The 25265-nt window shown below is 42.9% G+C and overlaps 3 protein-coding genes and 1 long non-coding RNA gene across 7 annotated transcripts; 2 read left to right on the top strand and 2 right to left on the bottom strand.

Annotated features, from left to right (window-relative positions):
• The first annotated feature begins 521 nt into the window (after positions 1 to 521).
• Positions 522 to 8303, top strand: dmtf1 (cyclin D binding myb-like transcription factor 1). The gene is made up of 17 exons (XM_006781012.3): positions 522 to 598; positions 2474 to 2589; positions 3150 to 3284; positions 3621 to 3706; positions 3929 to 4040; positions 4540 to 4616; positions 4697 to 4854; positions 4936 to 4968; positions 5056 to 5165; positions 5250 to 5478; positions 5556 to 5707; positions 5815 to 6006; positions 6277 to 6359; positions 6432 to 6590; positions 6669 to 6893; positions 7217 to 7322; positions 7792 to 8303. The coding sequence occupies exons 2-17, from the start codon at positions 2481 to 2483 to the stop codon at positions 7824 to 7826; spliced, it is 2001 nt and encodes a 666-aa protein (XP_006781075.1). The 5' UTR covers positions 522 to 598; positions 2474 to 2480; the 3' UTR covers positions 7827 to 8303.
• On the bottom strand, positions 5990 to 6709 carry LOC148097926 (uncharacterized). The gene is made up of 3 exons (XR_015716705.1): positions 6652 to 6709; positions 6181 to 6376; positions 5990 to 6101 (listed from the first exon to the last, which is right to left on the bottom strand). It is a non-coding gene; the product is annotated as an uncharacterized LOC148097926 (long non-coding RNA).
• Positions 8304 to 8857: 554 nt separating the features above from the next.
• Positions 8858 to 17172, bottom strand: tmem243b (transmembrane protein 243, mitochondrial b). 3 transcript variants are annotated; one of them, XM_035907129.2, is made up of 5 exons: positions 17059 to 17172; positions 12156 to 12430; positions 11879 to 11929; positions 10665 to 10769; positions 8858 to 10583 (listed from the first exon to the last, which is right to left on the bottom strand). In XM_035907129.2, exons 2-5 carry the CDS (start codon positions 12231 to 12233, stop codon positions 10464 to 10466), a joined length of 354 nt encoding a protein of 117 aa, XP_035763022.1. In that variant the 5' UTR covers positions 12234 to 12430; positions 17059 to 17172; the 3' UTR covers positions 8858 to 10463. The 3 variants fall into 3 exon arrangements, with proteins under 3 accessions (XP_035763022.1, XP_006781076.1, XP_006781077.1); XM_006781013.3 differs by lacking the exon at positions 17059 to 17172 and adding an exon at positions 15727 to 15853; XM_006781014.3 differs by lacking the exon at positions 17059 to 17172 and adding an exon at positions 15727 to 15847 and having other exon boundaries at positions 12156 to 12329.
• A 1419-nt stretch (positions 17173 to 18591) lies between these two features.
• dclre1c (DNA cross-link repair 1C, PSO2 homolog (S. cerevisiae)) lies at positions 18592 to 24972 on the top strand. 2 transcript variants are annotated; one of them, XM_006781010.2, is made up of 15 exons: positions 18592 to 19102; positions 19205 to 19256; positions 19600 to 19684; positions 19782 to 19841; positions 19964 to 20019; positions 20730 to 20831; positions 20998 to 21070; positions 21368 to 21508; positions 21838 to 21939; positions 22161 to 22297; positions 22381 to 22435; positions 22871 to 22959; positions 23122 to 23219; positions 23472 to 23546; positions 23780 to 24972. In XM_006781010.2, exons 1-15 carry the CDS (start codon positions 18994 to 18996, stop codon positions 24409 to 24411), a joined length of 1866 nt encoding a protein of 621 aa, XP_006781073.2. In that variant the 5' UTR covers positions 18592 to 18993; the 3' UTR covers positions 24412 to 24972. The 2 variants fall into 2 exon arrangements, with proteins under 2 accessions (XP_006781073.2, XP_006781072.2); XM_006781009.2 differs by having other exon boundaries at positions 23777 to 24972.
• The last annotated feature ends 293 nt before the right edge of the window (positions 24973 to 25265 follow it).

The following is a 25265-nucleotide window of genomic DNA, read 5'->3' as shown; positions in this document are numbered from 1 at the left end:
GAAAGAATATAAAGTTGCAGGCGGACTCATTTGACGAATACTGGTCGAAAATGGTTGAACTATGTACAAAATGGGAGGCCCGATTTTGTATAATCTCGTTGTATTTTTTTGGTTTGTTTCTTTTTGTTTTGTTCTTTTGTTTGCCCCCCCCCCCCCCCCCCCCCCACACACACACACACACACACACACACACACATTGTGATTAAGTTGTATTGTTGTACATGTTGTATAAATAAGAAAACCAATAAAACATAAATGAGAAAAAAATAGTTAAATTAAAAAAACAACAACTCATCACACATTTGCCAGAGAAAAATGCAAAATTCATGAGGGGAAAGACAACCTCTTACAACTTTCAGTTTTATTGATTTGTTACATTTTTTAATCAAACAAAATGTGTTTTCCTTTTTACCTTTTTATGGCGCTTCAGTCGTAGATGTCGTTTATTAAAAACCATGAAATATAATTAACATAGGCATGAACAATTTACGGATACTGTACGGACCTGGCAACCCGCTGGCCTTCGCGCAGCCGAGCCTCCATCCTGGCACTTACCTTCATCCTGGTAACTTGCAAGTTCCCGGACTAAAAACAGGAAGTAAGTAGCCAAATCAAAAGTAAAATTCACCGTCTGTTTGGTAGTCGAAGCCAGTGAGAGGTGCGGAGAAAGCTCGGAGCCATAAAAACTGCACCAAAGCCGAGAATAAAGCGCAAAAACAGTGTCAAACTGCACAGACGCCATAAGCTGCAGCTTGTCGACTAACATGGCGCCGGAGAGTTTTCTTCTTTCATTCAGCTGCTTAGCTTTCAGCAGGCTAACGGTTAGCATGGAGTGAGCGTCACTGAGTGTTGGGAATGCCGGTCTTTGTTCGTATCACATTACAGCTTCTGTGTTAGAACAGCGCTGGTCTCTTTTCTAATATTCATGTAAGCGTACCATTAAAGATGCGTTAGTCTGCGCAGAATCGATCTTTTCATCAGTGTAAATAACGATGCACAGCAGCGTCCGCCAAACTCCGTTTAAAAACCTCCAAATTTGATAGAGGTTTGATAATTAAATGGCAGTAAACATATCATTGATCGTAAATTGAAGGAAAACATTAAAGACTTAAATTCTGTGCACTCACTGTCAAAGAAATGCGGAATATTTGAAAAAAAATTACACCTTTCTTTGTTTGTTATATTTCCCCTCAAAACAGTGGGGGGCGGCAGCGAGCAGGGTAGAATTATTACATTTTATAAATCACGTAAAAAATGATAGGTACTCCCCTGAATTTACCGGCCGCAACTGATAATAACAAATGTTATTATACTTTATTGTTGGGGAAAACAACTGTCTGTCAGCATTCAATTTTTCTTTTAATCCTTCTGTTTTTCAAAGGAGCTTGGCGTGTACACAATAAAAGTAACACATGTTAACTTGTATGGTTTACAGTATTTATTGTCGTCATAAACCGGTGTAAGATCACATGTATGACACATCTACAGTGACACTGCTGGAACTGAGTCACAGTGATGGCGCTTAGTTTAAAGTGACAGATTTCAGAAGGGAGTTCTGACTGTGAATTTTAGTTTAGTTGCCTATCAGCTTTTTTTCATTATAAAAAACATCTGCTAAAACATTTGATACTTTCATTTTTGCAAACTCGGCATCATACGATGAAGAATTACAAAAGCAGCACTTCTATACCTCACCTAAAATTAATAAATGATGTTTTATTTACCGTGTTGTGCTTCTTTTTATTAAGAGGGTGCTAACTGTGCCATGCACATTGTTATTATTATTATTGTTGTTGTTGTTATTATTTTATCACTGTCAGTGAAATCTGAGTTTTAGGCAGTTAGTGTGATTTCTTTCTGTATATAATATATGTACATATTTATAAAATATAATTATGTGATCAATCACACAAATGACCCATTTGGAGCTAGAAAAACCCTGATGGACAGAAAAATGACTCACTTGGAAAGTGACATTTTATTACTATTTTTTTTTTTTTTAAAGAAGCAAATAATTAACAAGCTTAATCAGGACTGAGATTAGTCATTAGTCAGATCTAGTGTGTAGAAATCTTGATTTTCCCATCTTCAGGCATCCACAGAGTCGAAATCTGTCGCAGTCCTTGCAGATCTTTGCTGTAAATAGTTTTTCTTATGAAGGTTTCTAACTGATTGAGGTGACCCTGAGGTGTTTGATGCCAAAATAACAGCCGGTTGAACCTTGTAAGTACCAAAGAAGCTGCTTCAGCACTTCTTCTATTATATCATTGAGTATAGCAGACTCTGGAGCATCGCTGATTGAGAAAAAAGAGAGAATAATCCTATATAGGGCGCCTCTAACCTACAAGCCGCTTTGCAGCCTACTACGAACACACCAAATTGTGATAATTTGGTGTGTTCGTAGAGAAATTAGTACCTGAGAACACCTGTGGCTGTGAAATCGCTCTGAGTTCGTTTTTGTGTCTCTCTGCAGCTGCAGGATGAGTTTAGCAGCAGAGGACGACGACGCCGGCGCTTTAGAAACCGTCAAATCTGTCACGCTCACTCAGGACAGTGATGGAAGCATCATACTGCACTGTCCTCCCTCTGGTGGGTCCACACACACACACACACACACACACACAAACCCATCAGCCATCAGTAACTAATCAGTATACTTAAAGTCGGTTCGGGGTTTTTAATTTTAACATTCTTTGTGGTGATTTTGATTAAATTAAAACACTTGTTTTTTTAATTGTCACATTTATTTTATTTTTTTGCTCCTGTGGGTTTGTTTCTCTTACACTGCACCTGAGTGGAAACAGAACAACCAGGGTTCAAATTTGTGATGTTTTCTTATCATTTTTCCTCATATTTCTCAGTTTTTAAGTTTTTTTGAATTTTTTTTATTCGTGTAAATTTGTCTTTTTTTCTGATAATTTGTCTTTTTTTCCTCATAAATAAATTTTTCTCCTGATAATTTTCCGAGTTTTTAAATTACTCATTTAAAAAAATAATTGTTGTTTTTTCTAATAAATGTGACACTTCTTAAAACGTATACGTAAGAAAAACCCCAATTAATATAAAAGTGAAACTAAAACTAACAACAAAAACTTTCGATGATGTTTTTGTCAGATTAAGGCTATAGAAATAATTGTGTGTGTGTGCAGACGAGGACTCGGAGCCACTCCAGAAGAAGCTGCGACTCTCCACAGACGAGCAGGAAAACTCGGACACGCCTCAGTTCTCCGTCGTCACGTTGCCAGGTCAGACGAGCTCTGGACCGTTCCCCGTTCATGACTACAGTGAGTCACACTGAAATCACCTCACACGGTTCCTGCTAACAGCTGCTGCAGCTGCATCCTGATCAGAGGGTTTTCATATCCTCAAACTCTAAATTTACTCAAATCCAGCAAAAATAACAGAAAATACAAGTGAGGTTACTCAGATTGTTCAGATCCTGGTCTCCTTAGCCAGAAAGTACCTGCTGGTGACGTCATCATCCTCATGCTGGTTTATGGTGTTTGCTGTTAATGTCTGCATTAAATGGCACAAATAAAGCTTCAGATATGTGAAGTTGTTTGGGTTTCTGGCGAGATAATAAGGTTCGAGGGTAAAAGATTTTCCGTGTCGTTTCTCAGTGTCGGACACTCAGGCGGAGACGTTTGAGGTGACGATGACGCCCACGGCGGACGAGCTCTCTGAGGACAGCGTCACTCAGATTCAGGTGGTGCTCAGGCTCCTTTTTTCTTATTCTAAGCGTTCTGTGTTTGCCCTGTGTAGTTTCCTGTAAGGATGAGCCACCAGTTAAAAGTGAGCTGTTTCTGCTTTAATAAAAGCAAAGTGATGGAAAACAAAAAGGAGCTTTATTTATATCAAATGGATTAAATGTAAGAGAACGGGGTGTGACTGAACAGAGGTTTTTATTTTGATCACTTTGTGTTTGCAGATCCTACAGGAAGATGAAGACTCCCTCTCAGCCAATCAGAAGACGGAGGTGTCGCCTGTCAGTCAGGCCTGGTTCACAACTAAAGAAGACAAAGACACGCTGGCTAATAAAGGTACCAACGAGGCCAGAACCTCTGTAGCACACAGTGAATGCAGCTCACTGAGAGGCTTAGAGAAAACAGCACGGCCCAAAAGAAGTCAGACTGTTTGGAAGAGCTCAGTGAACTCTTTCCTGGTGACTTCATGGTGTCAGACTCTAGTTTAGAGTCCTGTTGAAGACAGCATGATGTTTATTTAGGACTCCTACTGCACACCTCGTAGTCCGCCTGGATGGATGTTGGAGTCTGTTAGCAGCAGCAAAGTACACAATAAAAAGTTCTAATAAAGCCAAACTTGACAAAGGAAAAAAAGTCTGGTTAAAAGCTCATTTTTCTTCTCCTTTTTGACTTTAAATGAAACCAGAATGTATAAAATAAACATAATTTTTTACTCAAACCAGCAACTGGGGCCATGAACTCCTCAGGAAAGACTTTCATATGGCTGGAGTCCAGACGAGTCGCCCCCTGATGTTCATTAGAAACAATGCAGGTTTTCATGTCTCTTCCCTTTCAGGTCATAAGTGGAAACAGGGCATGTGGTCTAAAGAGGAGATCGACATCCTCATGAGGAACATCGACCAGTACGTGAAGGTACGTGGGGTTGGTCCCTGACAATTTTTGCCTCTGTGACGTCTGATGACGTTAAACTGTTCCTGTGGCCACGATCTCAGGGCCGCGGCATCGAGGACCCAGCAGAGATCATCTTTGAGATGTCCAAAGAAGAGAGGAAGGACTTCTACCGCTCCGTGGCGTTGGGATTGAACAGGCCACTGTTCGCCGTCTACAGACGAGTCCTCCGGATGTACGACAACCGCAACCATGTCGGCAAGTGAGTGCACAGAGAAAAGATGGTGTAAGAAAGGCAGTGCAAGTTTGTTGGTTTCTGTTTAAGGAGTTGTTTGTGTCTTAGGTACACTCCTGATGAGATCGAGAAGCTGAAGGCGTAAGTACAACTTTGTTTTTAACGAGCGCTTGACGACGGTGTAAAATGGATTTCACACTAACCCGTGTTTATATGTGATGCGTTTAGCTTGAGGGAGAAACACGGGAACGACTGGGCGACTATCGGTGCTGCACTAGGTCGCAGTGCATCCTCTGTGAAAGATCGCTGCCGGCTGATGAAGGACACGTGCAACACAGGTACTGCACAGCAGCCGTTTGTACTTGTAGAGATATTTAAATGCTTGCTTTTATTTTGAAATTCGCTCTGTTTTGAAAAAACAGGTAAATGGAGCGAGGACGAGGAGCGACGGCTTGCCGAGGTCGTATACGAGATGGCAGGGGTGTCACCGGGGTCGGCGGTCACAGGAGGCGTGTCATGGGCGACGGTGGCTGATCGAGTCCGCACACGCTCAGAAAAGCAGTGTCGGTCTAAATGGCTGAACTACCTGAACTGGAAGCACAGTGGAGGAACTGAGTGGACGAAGGAAGATGACTTGAATCTTGTACGCAGGTACGGCGGTGTGGGCGTGCACACGTGTGTGTGAGCGAGCATAGTAAACCATGTGTAAGCTTGATGCCGTGTTTCAGGATATCAGAGCTTGACGTGGATGATGAGAATGAAATTAAGTGGGAGGATCTTGCCGGCGGATGGAGCAGCGTCCGATCACCCCAGTGGCTCCGATCAAAGTGGTGGAGCATCAAAAGACAAGTGGCCAATCACAAGGACATCCCCTTCAGTGGTATGGATACACACACACACACACAATTAATACTGTCATTTATTTCCTCATGTTTCTGATTCTCTTCTTCTATTAATAAAATCTCGTGATGTGGTTTCCGTCTCTAGTCCTCCTGAAGGGCCTCCAGGAGCTCATGGCCTCCTCGCAGTCGGCATCTGTTCCGGGCAGCCCCTCCTCGTCCTCCCTTCAGATCCGACTCACCCGATTAGACGAGAACAGCGGCGGAGCCAGCCCCGCCCCTAGCTCTGTGGCCGCACTGCAGATTCCCTTACAGATCCCGCTGCAGATCACACACTTGGGTGAGCCTTGCACGCCTGCACTACACCACCAACATGTTCACTTCCTCTGCGTGTGCTGCTGCTGTGGCCACACTATTTTTTTTTTTATGGAGATACTAAACCACCATAGAAGAAGAAGAAGAATTAGAACCAGACTATGCTGATGAATCATAGAAGAAGGTGACTGAGGTTTACCTGTTGCGTGTAACAGGTGTGCTGCCTGCAGCTGAAGATGTTCTTGTCCTGACAGCGAGACCTCTGACTGTTGCTCTGTTTGTGTTTCTGTGTTAGCGTCAGATTCAGCGGCAGCAGCCAGCGACAGCGAGACCATCACACTGAATGCTGGAGCGCTGCAGACCTTTGAGATCCTGCCGGTAAGCACCACGAGCGCCTTTCACAATAAAACACATGAATATGAATGAATTTAAAACCTTTTCTTTGTGCAGTCATTCCACCTGCAGCCCACTGGCACCCCGGGAACCTACTACCTCCAGACGACACCCAATCAGGGCCTTCCGTTGAGCTTAGCCAATAACAGCACCGTTACCCTGACGACGAGCTCCTCGCCCTCGTCTCATGAACACATTATCCTCCACAGTCTGTCGGTCAGTTTATTGCCCTGCTGAGGGTAAACGTGTGTGTGTGTGTGTTTGTGCGTCTTTTCACATGCTTTCCATCTCCAGGCCGACAGTCTCTGCTCCAGCGATGGCGTCATCATCCAGACTGTCACCTCTGACCCCGCCTCCTCCTCCTCCTCTGAAGCCCTCAGCCAGCAGCAGCTGGTGGTGGAGACTGAGACCCGGGGCCAGGACGATCGTCTCGACGCCGCAAGTCTGTTGGAGGGGTCGGAGAGTGTCGTCACGGAAACTCAGGAGCCAATGACGAATGGCTTCAGTGACACAGACAAAGTAGAAGCTTCTGTTTTTCCTCACACGTTGTTTGCATGCTTTTCATTCGAAAAGCTTCCGTTAGTATCGTTCTGTTTTTGTTGAGAAATAAAGGCGTGGACAAAATAATAGAAGCCAGTTTGTGGATTAAAACTTTTTTATGACCAGAATATGTAAGAATTTTTACTTAAACAAAACAAATAAATATATTTGTACAGTGAGAAAAAACAAGGGGGGAGGGTGGGGTCACAACACAACCAAGTCAACTGCGTTGTCCTTGTACCCAGAGGGAGCACACAATGATGACTGAACAATACAACAGTGTGTGTGTTTGTGTGTGTCAGGGCCTGCGTTCCCCCCCGGTGGAGGCTCCAATGGTGCATTCTGGGATAACGTCTGGGAGCGCCGTGCTGATCGTGTCTCCTCCCAACATCAGCAGCACACTAACAGGTAACACGCACACACAGTTAAAGTAGAACGTAACTGCGAATCTATGCTCTGCCTCCTGTCAGTGAAACTATGGCAACTGTGACCCATGAGGCTCAGCATCTCCTTTACTGCTCAGAGACGAGTCCCTGTGTGCTGCGTGCGCTGCTTTAAATTCAAACTGTTTGATTGGGTTTTTAAGCCTTCGTGTCTTTTAAATGACGAGGTTGTGCTTTAGTGTCCACGCCGCCCAGCTGTATGGCGGGGTGGTGAAAATACCCAGGCTTCCAAATCTGATGCCCTCTATCCCTGTGGTGCACTTGGAAATTCTGATGATTAAAAATAGAAAAATAAATTAAAGAAACATGAATTCTTTAACATGAAAAATATAGCCTGAAGTTTTTCTCTAAGTGTGTAATCAGAGTATTCATACTGCTACACGAATTTCTCAGCGCACACACCTGAGCATCACTTCCTTTCTGTTTTTCATCAGATCCCATCTTGGAAAACCAGGAAGTCTCTGACTGAGTCGGACTTCCCGTTGCAGCTGTCGCTCAGGGCGACACCTCCGCCCTTGTGCTTGGCCCGGCATGTCAGACTGTGATACTCCCTCCTCTCCTGCTTCCCGTTTCCTCTTTAACGGATGCAAGCACTTTAAAACTAAACTGAACATTTTTGGAGTCCCTGAATGAAATGACCACAGTGCCAAAGAGACTCTAAAGCCTGGACACTTTAATGTGAATGGACCCTTGGATCTGAAAAATCATCCTTTTTCATTTTACATGAAGCTGTTTTGTCGGGCTGGTGACAATGATCAACAGAACTCAAAGCAATAGTTCAATGTTACACATTTTCCACCTGTTTTTTCATGACTTAAGTACACCTTTATTTATTTATGCTCATTTTTGAAGACTTTAAATCGTAAACTGCTGTTTTCAGCAGGAACTTCTGTGAAATTTTAAAGTAAAAAAAACAAATAATCCTGAAGCTGTGGTCAGGTTGGCTTTTATTGTGAAAGGCTGGGCTTATTTGCCCTAAAGATGTTTATCCTGTTCCTCTGTAACACACAGCTCTGTTTCCATTGTTTCACAGCTGGTAACGCCTATAACACCCGCTGGATTTATCCGCAGCTGAAAATAGTCCCTCAGAGAGCATTCACTCCAACAGATGGCGCAGAGATGGGAGTGCTGCTGGTTTTGATGTTTTTTGTGAGTTTTGCTTGAACTGGTCAGAAGTCAGAGCTGCCCACAGAGGCAGTGATTTCTTACGGTTGGTGTAAACAAAAGCAGCCTTGCATGATTAATGAGGAATCCAGTTTATAGTCTGGCTTGGTAATTCTGGGCGAACCGGCCCTTTAAACAGGCCGGTTGGAGGATTTACTCCAAACTAATTAAGCACCAGGGTTCTTCTTGCCATTGTTCCCTGGTTGCTAATGCTGCCTCGTGCTGTGGACGAATCAGATTCTACCTGATCATCGTTCAACCTACCAAACGTGTCTTCATTCTTTCGGTTAGACTCAGGTTTATTAACTTTAGATGGAAAATAACCTCCCGCTCCTGTTTTTTTTGTTTTGTTTTTATTTTAAACTTTATTGTAAAAGAGGATCTGAAGGCTTTTAAACTCTCGATGGTGTTTTTTGGAAAATTGGAAAACTGAAAACCTTATATGAATAACAGGTCATAAAGCAGGAGCAGCAGGAGGAATGGATGCTTGAGGAGGACTGAATGGATCTGAAACAGCCCGATTAATAACAGCGACACAGCTTTATGGGTAAAGCCATTTACAAAGCTTTCATTCATTTCCACTGGTGCTACAGCTGGCCTGAGAGAGAAAAAGGGTAGAGAGAGAGTGTGTGATTTAGAAATGCTTAGTGCAAAGAATTGGCAGTCGGTGTAATTCGGCATTTAAATCCAACTTAAAATCCTCTCAGCCACATGTGGACAGTAATTACATACACGGTTATCAGAAGCCGACAGACAGAGAAAACACAGGTTTGCATATTTCCGATGTGCTGCTACAGCCGCCTGCTAACGTCTACAGTACTGAACAGCTGCTTCCCTCCATGCTCACAGCCTCCAGGTTAAAGGAAAAGCCCACCTGGTTCTCACCTGAGCAGGTAACAGCAGCAGAATACATCTGAATTTGGGCTGAGGACAGAAAGCCCCCTGAATGCACCACTATGGGTTTTTATATTAATTAATGGTACCAGACCACACACCACCATTAGCTTCCGTTTGCTCTCCTGAGAAGGGGTGGTGGTGGCATGGCATACTATAATCCATAATTAGCAGATTCTCAGACTAACAGATAAGATGAGGTTATGGTAGGACAGTGGCCTGGTCCTTTGTTCCCTTTGTGAGCTTCTCTATGTTTGAATTGTTCTGAAGAGTCCACTTTAGAAGTAGATTTAGGATAAAACATGTTCATGCCTTCATAATGTCCACAGTCTGTATATAAAAGATGGACATGGCCATTGTGACGTCTCAGGTTTGTTGGGCACCACCATGGTTCATCTCTGCTGCAGCTGTTTAAAGGTTTGAACAGTGTTTGTATCAGGATAAAAATGTGTTTATTTCTGTGTTTTAACAAGGGAGTCTACTGACTCACTGCTGGTGCCAGCCTCTAGTGGCCACTAGAGGAACTACAGGTTTTGTTTTTGGACACTTCCTCTCTGGTGTTGTCGGCCCCTTAAATATGAGTGGGTTGGGAAAAAACAGAGCGAAGCTGGTGAGTCAAGGAGCTCTCTGACATCCAGCCTGCATTCCTGCCTCCTGCTGTCCTGTTAATGGGACCTTTGATGGCATTTAATGATCAAAACTCATATCTTTAAAGAACTGCAGATCAAACGTGAGAGTGAAGGAAAGATAAATGTAAAAGACGTCAGATTTAAAGTGACTCTGAGAATCAGAGGTGGATTTTTCGTGCGTGTAAACAGTCGACTGTGTGTTGTGCTCCAGCAGTTTGTCGCCTCTTACAGTACATCATCATCATCATCATCATCATCCCACACTGAGTCAAGTCTCTGTGCACAGTTCCCACTGGTGCTGATTCCACACCAGGTTCAAGTTTATGTAACAGTTATTATTTTGGTCATGCGACTCCTTCACGCTGGTCCTGCTCATGAAGGCCACGTGTTCCCTTGTTCCCGCTTCCTTGGCCCTGCCTTTACCTGACGTCATGGAAGTAGAGGTTGGCACATATACACAGCAGCACGATTGACGCCAGCATGAAGTAGATCAAATTCCTGAATTTGGGCTCCAGGTTGCCCTGCCGGTACCAGAATATCTGCAAGACAGAACAGACGTTTAAAGGCTCCCTTCTGTGACCCGGCGACCTTTGCGTGAGCATTTGGCCATGTTTGTTTACCAGCACTAACGTGGAGCTGCAGGTCAGCAGGATGCACACGGCGAAGAAGATGTTCAGCGGCCGCGGAGGCATCGTGGGAAACACAAAGGAACAGATGACAGTCACCTGCAAAACAAATGCTCATGAATAAAAATAATGCTAGTGAACATACGTCACTCTTCTGGACGTTCTTTTGAGCACAACCTGCATGAAGCGACAGTCGCAGCCAGAGATGGTAAAGACTTCTGATAGCGGTGGTTGCTAACACTTTTGGTCGTGCAACCGTTTTGCAGTCAGCTGACATGAACTTGTCCATTCTGGTCATGCGACACAAACTGAAAGCGTTGTCCTTCAAAGTAAGGGTTTCATCTCAGGGCTCACGTTTCAAAATGTGCAACTTTTACTTTGAAGGTAAATGTTCCATTTTCTGTTTGCCCCCCACTTTTTGGGGTTTTAATGCCGTTCCACACAGTGAGTGTTTGCAGATATGCTGATGTCGCGTGTGCAGCCTACAAGAAACCATAGACGGCTACGATTTCACCTAACAACACCAGGTCTGGGAACAACATTCTCCCCTCACGACCTGTTTTTAATATCACATCCAATATGGCCAATAGCTCCAGGGCGAGATGTCGCTGACCCTCGGGAAACACTTTTCTGATAAATTTACTGGCTCAGTCCCACGTTTTTAGGCACACTGAAGAAAAGATAAAAGCTGGTGAATTTTGGTTTGGTTTGGTTGAAAGGAGGGTTACGTGAGGTATGCTCATTGGTTCACAGCTTGTGATTGACAAATCATTAGCCGGTAAGGATATCCAGCTACCTGGTGGATAATTTAGCTGCACAAATGTTAAATGATGCCGTTAACAGTTATGAAAATAATCCCAAGGTTGAGTTCCTTTATTCTACTCCTTACTCTGAGCTTCAGACAGACTGCCTGTCTGTCTGAAGCTCAGAGTAAGGAGTAGTGGTAGTAGTAGTAGTAGTGGTCAGGCTTTGTAATTCTGTCTCAGGACACCAGCAGCATGGGTTTTAGATCAAAGAGGTCTCTGGCTGATGGACAGATGTGATCAGGGACAAAAAATAAAAAATTGAGACACTGCACTGAGAGGAGAAGAGCAGCAGCTGCCAGACTGGCTGGTTTCACCTCTGCCCACTCAGGAGCGGCTTCTTCCTGTGTGCCAGAGCAGGTGTGGTGACATTTTTTAGGTCTGTATGAACGATACGGAACTTACCAGAACCACCACAGACGTAAATCCCCCCACCGCCGTGTTGATGATTCGATCCTGCAAGAAACAGATCAGATGAGTGCATCACCCTGAGCAGTACGCACTGCTGATCAGAACTGATCATTTTCAGCTCAAGTGACTCTAATGAATTACTTCAGTACAAGCAACAGTTAATAAACATTCAGATTAATCCGCTGCTGAAAGTAGTCCTCAGCAGCTTTTGCTCTTTATACACAGCCCAGTCGCTCTCCTGTAGAAACATCAGTAATGGCTGACATCATACCCGAGCGGACGTCTCTCCAAACAGCGGTCTGTTGTCCAGGCCACTCGTGCCATACGTCCTTGTAGTGAAGTCATCCATGGCGGCGCCGGCAGTACAGCCCCGACTGATCGTTTCTCAGCAGCGGCACTTCGTGGAAAAGCTGCGACAGTTCTGCTGCATACTAGCTGTCTCTTTCTGCACGCCGGGGAGAAGACGGTCAGTGTGGGCGGAGCCGTGGGGACATTATAGAGGTGTGGGCTAAAGGGACCAGGTAGGCTGCTGCTGCTCCTCCTTCACTTTAGTGACAGAAAACAGAGACTGTTAACAAGAGGTAGCGTGGGCAGAGCTCCCTGAAAAGCATTAAATATCAGAGTGTCAAAGTTTCTCTCAGAGGAACGACATGATTGTCTGTCAGTAGTGGTCAGCCGCTGCTGCCGCCGCCAATCAAAGGATACGTCAGAAAGATTTACACTGTAGTTCCTCTTGCTTCACTTCCTCTTTGTTTAGGATAGATAACAAACCACAGCTGCTGATATCGATACAGTGAATGGTACAGAAAGAGGAAGCTCCAATCAAAACCTCACAGACTCCTTTAAAGAGCTGTGAGTTACAGTGTGTCGTTAGTCTGACGGTTCACAGGCCGCTAAGTGAGATCATGAACCTGTCGCTGCTTGCTCACACGCTGACCTCACTACTTTACAGTGTGATGGAAAACCGGGAGGAGAAGCAGAAAACGACGCTCTGCTTCTGCAGTGAAACTGAAACAAACACCTGCTGCTGCACAGTTCTTATGAACACCATTAATATTTCATACACAGCAGAATTCACTTTATATAGAAAACAAAGTGACAGCTGTGGCTGAGGCACAGAGAAGCCAGCCACATCTGGAAGAAGATTCCACCTGATCCCCTCAGAAGCAGCAATGCTTGTTCTCTATAACAGAACCTTTGAAACCCCTGTGAGGGATGCAGTGATAAAAACAGAAAATAAAATAAAATAAATAAAATTGAACCTCGGGCCTCCCGACTTATAAACCCTCCTGCAGCCTCATTGCCCGTTCCATTTTATTTTCTGTTTTTATAAAAACACCAATAAGGACACATTTACCGCTAAATCTTTACACTGGTGACACAGCGGCCTCCTCCAGGCTCTTCCAGGCTGCAGATTTTCCTGTGTTGCACCTTAGTAAAGCCTTTAAAAACACTTAAAGTGTTTATTAGAGAATTCCATCTATAAAGAACGTAGCAGCTTGGCGTTTCTTCTCTGAGTGCTCAGATTTTAATTTTATCCTGTTTGTTCTTGTTATCTTTGATAACGTTACAAAAATAAAGAGTTTCATCTCAGGAGAGTTCCTGACTAAAGAAAAAACACAAATATAGTTCATGAGTGTTTAAAAAAGGATGAGCATATTAGGAAATTATTTTAACTCATGAGTCGCAATACTTATTTATCGTATTGTTTTATTACTTGTTATTCTGTTTGTTAAAAAAACAAAAATAACAACTACTACTTATTACTTTAAAAAAAAAAAAAAAAAATCTGTTTCTTCATTATTTTGTTTCTTTTAGCTCCGGGACCGTGTGTACATAATTTCGTTCCACCTCATGTTAACATGTGATGCAAATGACAAAGCTCCTTGAATCCTGGAAGAGGAGTCTGGTGTCAAAGGTCGGCGGCACCAGCGCACGTTTCTGTCACAGATTTTATTCGGTGTAGTTTCTTCAGACTCCGATATCAAAGCTGGTTTTAGAAAAATGAACAAAAGCCAGATGTGGACGTTAGACTGTGGTGCCCACAGTGGCTGTCCCACTGATCACTGAGTCACTCCTCTGCAGTCTGAGGGCCTTAACAGGAAATACTGGCAATGTGGAGCTAAACTTTACTAAAGCTATAAAATGTGAGCCTGCAGGGTGACGACATCGCCACACGGGCACAGATGCATCCTCTCAGCAGATTCAAGCACCACTTTCATAAAGGCGGCTGCAGACGTTTCTTCTTTTCTGGGTGAAAAGGCAGCAGGAAAGGAAATAAAACCCTCAGCTGAGCTTTCTCAGCAGAAAAAACAAGAGTGCAAAACAACAGCTCCTTTATCACCGAGCGTATGGTCGGCCCAAGGCGACATTCCTCCTAAGCCTTGTGATTCACTAGGCCGCTTAACAAGAAACCCTGAGTCTGAACAGAGGCACCGAAAAACAAAAATGACACCCCGATAAATCCAGAAGGAAGAACGCAAACACAGCTTCATACCGGCACAAATCAGAGGAAAATATCTAAATCTGCACTTTAAAACACATGAAGACACACCAGGGCTGATACAGGCAAAACTAAGGAGGAGAGAGAGGTTGTGTAGTCATAACAGTGGTCATTCTCAGAGTACAGCGAGAATTTGCTAGGAAAAAGTATAAGGCTATAACATCAGATTTATGAGCAGAAAAACTAAAAAATCTTTGTCAAATGTGTGCTGCTTTAATATGTACGATTTTCTCACAAACCTCTGACTTTAGAAAGTGTTTAAACTCATCAAACATGCTTAAAACTCTATTCCACTGTAAATGCCACGTTTCTGAGATCACTTGTTTCGATCTCAGACAAAATGTGGCGCGACGTGAGTTGAGTGCGCCTGCGTTTTCACGGTGCAAACACACGGGTGTTATCTGATGTCCTTTCTTTGCTTGTGTCGTGCACACTTCAATCATCCTGCTCTTGTGCAACTGTGGCACCAGCAGAAAGGTTCCAAGGAGCACTCTCAATAGGAACCACGTTCCCACAGCTGTGATCAATCAGCTTTAACCTGGACAAATGTTTGTAGAGTGCTACACGTTTTACAGAGCTCAGAGCTTAATAAATGTAACAACGGTGTGTTACTGTAATGAAAAAAGCATTAAGCACAAACAGCCTGACAGCGAAGTCCCATGTGATGAAGGTTTGATTATTTACCTCTGACACGTTAGCAGGACCACAGTTTTGGTCAAAAACGTCTCTCTTGTCAGTAATGGTTGGTTTTAAGTTACAGGGACATAAAACCACAGACAAGCTGTATAAAAATAAACAATAAAAAAACCACAGGAAATTACTTAAAATAACTTGTTAGTAATCATTATTGTTTCAGTAAATACCAATTTCCAGAAATCTCAAAGTCTTTAGCATTGAACTGTCCTCCAACACACAGAAATTAAAGAGCTTTAATCTGCTTTGAAAACATAGTCTGACTCAAATTGATGCTGTGCACTCTGCGGGCTCAGTATATAGCTTATCGTGTCTGTAATCGCTCAAGTTCACTCAAAACAGCTCATTAGCTTCACCTGAGGGTTAACGACCATATGTTAGCACTACGAGGAGAAAACGCTGGAGAAGAGCTCGTATCTTAGCCATTGATATTATTAAGCATGCATAGAAATGGAAAGAAGACGGTAACCTTAAAGCTGCCTTCAGTAGTGTAAGCTACCCTGAGATTTACCCGTTATAGGGCCAGCACCGAAGCGGGTGATCTGAGCTAAGCTAACTCCAAACAACTGCTCCCCGGCTGCTCGAGAAGAGCCCACAAATTTACCAAAAAATCTTCCTCTAATCTAAATCTTCCAGTGAAACATACCTGCCTCCCACTTCTGTGTTGACTCTACTGGAATCAACTTCAGAGCAATCAGGGTCACAGTTAAAGGGAATGAAAGCCCGGCAGGTCCGCATCGAGCTGTTATCACAGCCGATCTGTAAGATAGCCATTCCACTTCCTGTCGGTCCCACTGTACTCAAAATGGCTGCACTTCACCCTGGAGCGCAACAGGGGGCGCGCCTCAGCGAGCAGGAGTGAGTGGAGGTACACGGCTAAAATAGTTACTTAGACTTGCTTATAGCTTTAAAAGGTCACATTTTATTGTATTATTCGCTAACACAGTATTTATTCTGCGTCTTCATTGAAATAAAACGACACTACGTTTTAGTTTTTCACGCTGTGAAACAAATTTACCTATTCTGCCAATGCTTGCTGAGTTGCCTGGTAAGGTATTTACGACAGTAGGCAACTCTTGATGGCACATATTTATGGACGATAAACATGCGTACATAAAACATAGTGGAGACGTTTAAGTGTTCAGAATATTTAGTTGACTGAGATGAGTGAACGTAATGGTACAAAGAGGTAGCTGCTACAAGTTCTCTGATGCTGCCGCCTTCTTGCCTGAAATCAAAATGGCAGCTGCCGTAAAGTTGGTAATGGTGCTGTGACGTCCCTAATAAGCACAGAAATGCTTTTTAACTGCACTTGAAACCTGTGAAAAATTAAAGTAGAATGATGTTTGTCATTGTAAAAACATATTTGTTTAAAAATACGATGAAAATTTTCAGAAGATAATTGTAACAACGCAACATTTACATTTTTGTGTCGCCGTCCATTGCGGACTATCTCACGAGCGCCCTCTAAGAAACAGCAAATACAAAATGTCGGGAGTTCCAGTTTCCATTAAAAGCTCTCTGCTGTTAAAGGCGAGTGGAATTATTGTTGGGTCGACGCTTAGGCCGAACTCCATAAAAACCAACAAAACAAACAAACACACAAACAAAACCGGCAATTTGAAAGCCGTTTATAACCAAAAGCGCCGTGTCTAAAAAAAGTAAGAGTAATGTAACAGTGGCCACTAATAGGCACGCTATTTTAACAAATTGTTTTTTAAATTAAGTTTTTTGCAGTTTAACGCGGTAAATATATTATTTTATACAAAACATTTCTTTAAAAAAACAACAACAACGATTTCAGGTAAACAAAAACGATTTTTTAAAAATTTAAAAGCAAAATTTTCCCGTAACAATTTCAGCACCCTGCTAAGTTAAATCACTCAAACTCTGAATGGAGTTCTGTGTGAAGAATAAAAGACTTCTGTCATAGCAGCTTAAAGCAGTCCTGTAATATAAGTAATGGTATTTCACTCACCTCCTGCCTGTAGCAAGGCCGGATCAACTTTCTTTAATTACAAGTTAATAAGCATAAACACACTCCAGGGGCAGCTAAATAACCACTGGGTTTGATTTGAGGTGGGGGAAGCCTGAGATCTGAGAAGCAGTGGGCCCATACATAATCTCACCCCTCATGTTAGCATCACATGAGGGCAATGTGACAGGCCCTGAGATTAATCCCAGAAAAACAGACCCAAAGAAAGAGAAACTCATGAGTGAGCTTGCTTGAAATCTGTTCTAGAAAAAAAATTCCTGCAATGACGTAACTGAAGCATTTTCTCAGAATACAACTTCACTTCAAGATAACGTGACTCACTTTCGGGCCTTGAGTCTAACATCTTACACAAGCATTATATCTATAAACCATCAGTAAAACTGATTGTTTGATAATTAAATCGGTTTTGCTAACTACTGTCTAACTCTCATGGAAATAAAAACCCTATTATTTTCATATTATATCAGCTCTGATGGTTTACAGGGTTAGAAAACTGTGTGCTCAGTGCTGAATTAATTAATCTGTTAGAGAATATATGATTAAATTACTAAAATATCTGATCTGTACTTTTTGGTGCTCCGTTTTCCAGATTTGCAGCTCTCAGCGTCCTTCCGCTCTGCACATGGACTTTGGCTCAGTTATCAGTGAACACGACAGGTCACAGTAAGGCTCCAGCCTGATGTAAACAAAAGCACAAGGGCCCAGGTTTTAAGCCCATACAAACAGATCTCCCCGCTAGTTATCGGATTTTGCTGGAAGTTATTTCGATTTAATACCTACAAGCAGGATTTTAAATACTGTATTTTGTACATTTAAGTTTGTATTATTTATGTAAGTATGTATGTATGTATTTATTTATACTAATGCAATAAAAATATTCTGTTGGACTTTCTTGAAAACTGGTATTGGCTTAACAAAGTGGTTAAATATCATTTTAGTTCTTTTTAGATTTTATTAAAAAGTAGCTCCTTAGATACTGCAGAAGATGTTAAACGTGTCATTCGGTTCCTCCAGTAAATTCGGCATTGAAATAATCTTAAAAGCTCCATTTTATTTTAAAAATCTTTTAAATAATTTAAAACCTGTTGCCTCTCACTCGTAGCTGGGATAGCCCCCCAAACTATTACATTTTTCTTTTTGTATTACATGTAAGTACGGAAGAGGATTAGGGCCACCATGGAAAAAAGTGGCCATTTTTTATTCTTTTGGAGAATTCTGAGAAAAAAGTCAGAAATATTAATGTCCATATGTAAGCCATGCGGAAAGATCGAGACACAAACAACAACAAGTAAATAAAAATATCAAATTCATTTGCATTTAGAAAAATGTTATAATTTGGCTTTTTTAAATAGAGTTCTGCCTACAGACGCGCCACAGATACCAAAATTTTTGTAAAAGATCTGTAAAAGTTTTGTTTGTTCATTTACATCTTTTTGTAATTAATTTGCTTCGAAATCTTTTAGACGACTTTTGGACGGACCCTGCGCTTGTTGGTTACCTGGTAACCATGAGTTTTCTTCTTCTACGTTGGAGGGCAGCGGTCACAAAGTTTCATTAGATGGCCACAAACGACATGCCATCTCACTGGTGATAATAATATTAAGAAAAGAGATTCTGGGGAGGTGGCTGAAAAATTATATTAATGTTAAATGAGAAACTGGAGCATCTTAAACTCACTCTGATGAAATACCACTGGATAAGAGTTCGCTAGCTCGACGGGAATATAGGACTTCGTGTTGACACTGGGTGGCGGTAGTACTGGCTAAATGGTCTTAAAAATAAAGCGAAGAAGGGGAGCTCAGTTCCGTGGGCGGGACAAACAAACAAACCGGTATTGGGAATAAAAATATGTTGGTTTCGTTAAAAAGTACGCATGAACAATTAACAGGAAACTGAAATAAAATAGTCGCAGTGAAGATGAGTTCGTTTGCGGGTCGGATGAAGGAGTACCCCACCATCTCTCTGGACCGGTTCGACAGGGAGAACCTACATGCCCGGGCATATTTCCTCTCACACTGTCACAAAGGTGAGCCTGGCGCCTGCACATCACCGGACGAGTTGTTAGAAACGGTACATATTACATGTGTGGCCTCCTGATGGCGGGTGTCCTCTCTGTTTCACTGAACAGATCACATGAAAGGGCTGAAAGGACCTCTGCTGAAGAGGAAGCTGCAGTTCAGGTGAAGCCTGGGTGCTGTTAAACTGATATTTAATCCAGTGATGCTCAGATATTTGAGTCAAAGTTGAGATTTGTCTCAGACTTCGGGTGAAGAATTACAATTGTGACCTTTCTGCACTAATTTACCATCTTTTAAACTTACTGTGAAACGTTACTATGTCACAGAGGGTGCAGTTCAGCTGTTTGTTGTGGGCGTTATGGGCATCAAGCAGCCCCATGGTTGATTGGAAAGATGAATTGTTCCTGCTCTGAAACTAATCAATTTCTGAAATCCTGAAATTAAAACCTAACACTGCTTTAATGAGTGTGTAACTCAGGGCTGAATATAAGTTTGTTGTTTGCAGTCGCACTGTGAGGCTTTACTGCTCCTTTGTAACCAAAGAGCTGCTGCTGAACAATCCAAAGTACGCTTTTTGGGAGGAATACATTGTGAGTACACATCTCTGCTTTTATCAGATTGTTTTTTAAATATTTAAACAGAAGATATATAACGTGCGTTATCTCTCCTGATGAATCATCTGTTCAGGTTCCTCTTGAGCTTGAGAGCCCGACTCAGATTTCTCTCGTGGACGAAGCATCAGGAGAGGTACTGGGTACTCATCAGAGTCTGGCTCTGTGTCGAATTTGAAACTACTAAAAGTCAGACATGTAGCTGTAGATGCAACCTGTCATCCATATGTGTGAGTTTGTTGTTTTTAACCCTGACAGAAAGAAGAGGTCGTGGTGACGTTGCTTCCAGCAGGTCACTGTCCCGGCTCCGTCATGTGAGTTTAATTTTCCACCAACATTTGTATGTTTGGAGGATTTCACTCTTCCCAAGTTTCATGCGGATCCTTTACAAAACACCCAAAACTTTAATCACAACTCAGAACACAACTCACACAGAGAAATCTATTGTTTAGATCTTCTGATCTTTTACTTATTGAGGTTTTGTTACAGCTGGTCAGGAAATATATGATATAAGGTGGCTTCAGGGTCAAATGGTAAATGGCCTGTATTTGTATAGCGCTTTACTAGTCCCTAAGGACCCAAAGCGCTTTACACAACCAGTCATCCACCCATTCACACACACACTCACACACTGGTGATGGCAAGCTACATTGTAGCCACAGCCACCCTGGGGCGCACTGACAGAGGTGCCCCAGGTTCCTTTACAATATAAGTCAGCAAAGCTAGAATCAGAGAAAGTATGTAACCTTGTGGGTTTGTTACAGAGTATAACAAAAACCAGGAGACCCAGGAGAACTTAAACACATCTCTTCTACAAACAATTCAGTTTCACCTCCCCTCCCACCTGCTCAGTATGAAGCTCCCGTTTTTATTAATTTTTCCATAATCGGCTAAATAAACTTCACTCTTTAATGTCTGTGACTTCGAGGAATTCAAAATGCGTTCTGTGTACACTTTAAAGGGGTCACATGATCAGGTGAGAAAACTGGAGACCAAACAAATTGGTAGTTTGTTTGTATCGCAGGTTCCTGTTTGAGGGTTCCCATGGAAACGTGTTGTATACAGGAGACTTCAGGTTGCCTGTCGGAGACGTGTCCAGAATGGAGCACCTACACTCGGGCAGCAGGTCAGTCACCAAACATCGCCATCATCCTTGTTTCATCCTGAGTTTCTCTGATTCGCTGTGTCTGGAATGCGTTTTCTTCTTGAGCTGTGATTGGACAGCTCACGTAAGCTTCAGATGCGGATTGTTTTGGAGCACTAAGTTCACGCCGCTGTGTCGCGCTTCACAGGGTCAAAGACATTCAGAGCATCTATCTGGACTCCACCTTCTATGACCCGCGCTTCTACCAGATCCCATCGCGGGTACGTGCTGGTTTTCAGTCACTGCTGAGATATACAGTTAACACACAGGGACAGGGGCCAGTTCATTAAGTACACCTCGCTCAAACTTAATATTTAGTACATGAACTTTTTATTGTAAATAAGTCATAACCTCACTGAAATTTCCTCAAACAAAACAAACAAAAATCTTGTTTGTTATAACTTGTGTTATAACTCAGGATGATTATGATGAATTAGAAGCAGTCAGTTTTCTATGATTTTAATCGGTATCTGAGCCTGTGTGTGTGTGTGTGTGTGTGTTCGTTCGTTTGTTCGTAGGAGGTCTGTTTATCCGGAATCTCTGAGTTGGTTGGAAACTGGATCAGTCAGAGTCCTCATCACGTTGTGTGGCTCAACTGTAAAGCTGCGTATGGATACGAGTACCTGTTTATCAACCTGGGAGAGGAGTTCAACACACAGGTCTCTTTTGTCAGCCTTCTTTCCTTCATCACCATACCAGCTTTATTTATAAAGCACTTTCACATAAAACAAGGGTTCACAAAGTGCTTTACATATACAAATAGCATAAGCAAAATAAAATAAAAAATAAGATAAAATAAATAAATAAAATAAAACATGTTAAAACACAGTTCTGGAATCTACATTGTGTATTTATTAATGAAAAGTTTAGAGGCATGGTGGGTAAAACTTCAGTAGCTGGTAAACCACAGACATCAAACTGATGCATGGATGGAAATATTAACCCCATAATCATCACTGTAACATGAAGTCCACTGTTTTTCCTGCAGATCCACGTCAACACTCTGGCGATGTTCAAGAAGATGCCGGAGATCCTAAGCTACGTGACAACCGACCGCAGGACTCAGATACACGCCTGTCGACACCCAAAGGTCCAGTTTTAGTCTCTCACAAACAAATTCGTGGTTCCTTTACTTCAGAAGTTTAGATTTGTTTTCCTGAACCTCCAATATTTCTGAAAAAAAACTTTGTGGTAGTTCTGCTTTTATGATAACGAACCATTTCCACTTCTGATACAAAACCTAAATCTTTTCTTCTTTCATTCTTTCCGTTCCTGCGACACTACGTTTTTATCTGGAATTTTTGTTTGTAGGACGAAGAGTTTTTCCAAGGAAACCGGCTGCCGTGTGGATGCACGGCTGCTGATGGGACGCCTCTTCGCATCATCAGCATCAAACCGTCCACGATGTGGTTTGGAGAAAGAACCAAGAAGACCAGCGTCATAATAAAGTAAGAACAGCTCCAGCGTCATGCACTCATTAGAAATAAAGTTTGGTTTTGTGCTCCAAATGTATTTTTGTGTGTTTATGCAGGACAGGAGGCAGTTCATATCGAGCCTGTTTCAGCTTCCACTCCTCCTACTCCGAGGTAAACGCACTTCCACTCACACAGTATTGTATTAGGACCTTCTTGTTTGAAGTCGTTAAAGATGTGTGGTAAACAATCACTCCATTCTGGTTCGGAAAACAGTTCGGAGAATTAAAAACCCCAAATTATCCCAATATTCCTTGCCCATGATGAGTAGATATATACTTGTGTCGTATCAGTGCTAATGTTTGAGGCCATGTTTATTTCTGTTTGGACAATGAAACCAAAGCCCCACCCATTTGCTGTTCAAACCTTCTGTTTATGAGGGGCAGCCAATCAGAAGAAGACTGCACTAAGAACTACTATGATATCAGTAAGAATTATTTTGAACTGTGAATCATGCAACGCTGCTATATCAGAGTCAAAGCTGGAAGAGTAGTCCACTTTAAAATGACTTCATGTTGTTTCTGTTGCTATGCTTCTCCTGATTTTCAGATTAAGGACTTCCTGTCATACCTCCAGCCGGTGAACATCTACCCCAGTGTCATCCCCATTGGTCGAACACTGACTGAAGTCACACAGATGTGAGTCGACTTCATTTTAATTGTACAAATGTAAAAGTCTAAACTTACTTTTACTTGATTTATAATCAAATGTAACTTGGGGTAACTTTAAGGGGTTTTACTGCTGTCTTTATTGAATAATCTAACAGTTTAACACGATGCCATTTCTGCATGTCTGATCAGGTTGAAGCTGATGTGCAGGAAGCAGTCTGATGAGGCGGCGTTTGTTTACAAACCTCTGGGAGTGCTCAAACGCAGCAGGGTGCAGCGACCTACTTGTGGTAACACAAACACACTCGTAATGACAGGTGCTCTCCATAACAGCACGCGGGCCTGCCGCCACACGCTTGTTTACAGATCACTGCGTGGCCCAGTGTTTGCCTCTCACGCGTTGCCCTTCATTCAGCTTCTTCACACAAACACAGGAGGCGACGCTTTTATAAGCGTTTGAAAAACAAGCAGGAATGTGCCGTGGTGCTTCAATAAGCTAGACCAGTCATTAAAACGAGGCTGATGTGTGTTTGTGTGTTCAGACTCAGAGAGCGACGATGAGCTGTTTGATGGGCTCGATGTGGCACCAGTGAGGAAGAAGTTGGGAGTACAAAAAGGTAAACCTGCAAGTTACTTGCTGTCACTTTGATTTGCACCAAAGCAGCTGAAATGGATTCACGAGGTCTGAGGAAGTTCGGCTGAGATGATTGAGTAGGCCCTTTAATTTTCCTGAGCGCTGTAGGATATGAATGTCACGACAGGAAGTGATGTCTTGTTGCAGTATTTTTTTATTTTTTTTTTACTTCACTGTTACTGTTGTTTGATTTTGTTTCTTTTGTTCTATAAGTAGAGGGAACTCCTGAAACAACAGCACTCCCTGTGTGTGTGGAGGAGTCTTTACCGCTGACCATCACCGATGCCCAGCCTGCTGCTCATAACTACGTCGACTGCACCGAGTCCAACGGCGAGGAGGAGGAGGAGGAGGAGGAGGAGCAGCAGCAAGGTGACGAGGAAAAGGTTGGAGCCGGACAGCCGGAGGACATTTCACCTCAGCCTCCGAGGTGGGAGGACTTCTTCACCACCGAGACTCTGACCGACAGCCAGAACAGCCTCAGGAGCCAACCACAGTCCTGCTGCTCTGAGATGACGGGCTCGCAGACACCCGATCTGTTCAGCGACGAAGAAACTGCCCCTGATGGCTTCAGCCTGACACTGTCCGGCTCGCAGTCCAATCATTCCTCTCAGAACATGGACTCGTGTTTACCCGACACCCTGATCATCCAACCAGAGCTGGATGGACAGAAACAGAGGGAGGAGGGGGATGATGGAATCATCCAATCGGAGTCTCAGCAGTCGTCAGACTTTGATATTCCCTGCACGCCGGAGTCGAAGATGCCGCGGCCTGATGAGCTGTCTGAGCTGTACAGGAAGCTGGCTGCAGGAGAGGACATCAGGGCTCTGGACTACAGGACTGAACATTAATGGGGAGCTCCTAAAAAAACTGTGCAAACTAGAAAAGTAAAGCCTTAAAAAGCAGCTGGACAAGGCCAAAACAAGCAAACCACACAGCTACCTCCGTTTTAGTGACGAACCTCCAGCTCTGAGATCCCCCACTAGCACACTGGGGCAGGAGGAGAGGTTAACATGCATTCAGTACCTGCTTCCAGCATGAAGAGTTCCTCAGCCTAATTAGAGAGCATAAATAGACCAAACTTTAACGTAATTTTCTTCAGACCTGTCGTTCTCACTTAGCCCTGTAAGCCGTCACATTCCTTCTGCAGGCTGAGCTGAAACGTCCTCTCCTCCAGCGTCAGTGTTGGCCTCCAAACCTCACAGACTTCAGTTTGTTAAACCACACACTCGTTCCTGCGCACTTTAAGCCTATTGGTGGATTCTTGCACCTGTGCAGGTCACAGCTGACACTCGTTCGCTCTCTGCTGGCAGTTTGTGGTTTGTTCTGCTTCAGCTGCTGACAACAGGAGGGGAATGTTTGCATTAAAGCTAAAGTTTTGTTCCAGAAACAAATAAAATATTTATTTTTAACGTAGGTGTTATGGCTGATTATTCAAATCAAAATGGTAAATGGCCTGTATTTGTATAGCGCTTTACACATCCAGTCATCCACCCATTCACACACACATTCACACACCGGTGATGGCAAGCTACATTGTAGCCACAGCCACCCTGGGGTGCACTGACAGAGGCAAATGTTGTGTTTGATGGGAAAAAGCAGTAAAAATGCCAGACATTGCAAGTTTTTTTCCCGATAATTCCTAAAATAAGTGCAAGAATTGCTCGACCAAAGCTGTGGTTGTGTAATACACAGCAGCTCAAAC

This window comes from Neolamprologus brichardi, chromosome 17, assembly GCF_056152115.1.
Source record: "Neolamprologus brichardi isolate AB-2024 chromosome 17, ASM5615211v1, whole genome shotgun sequence".
Classification (NCBI taxonomy): domain Eukaryota; kingdom Metazoa; phylum Chordata; class Actinopteri; order Cichliformes; family Cichlidae; genus Neolamprologus; species Neolamprologus brichardi.
This window is presented reverse-complemented; position numbering and strand designations above follow the sequence as displayed.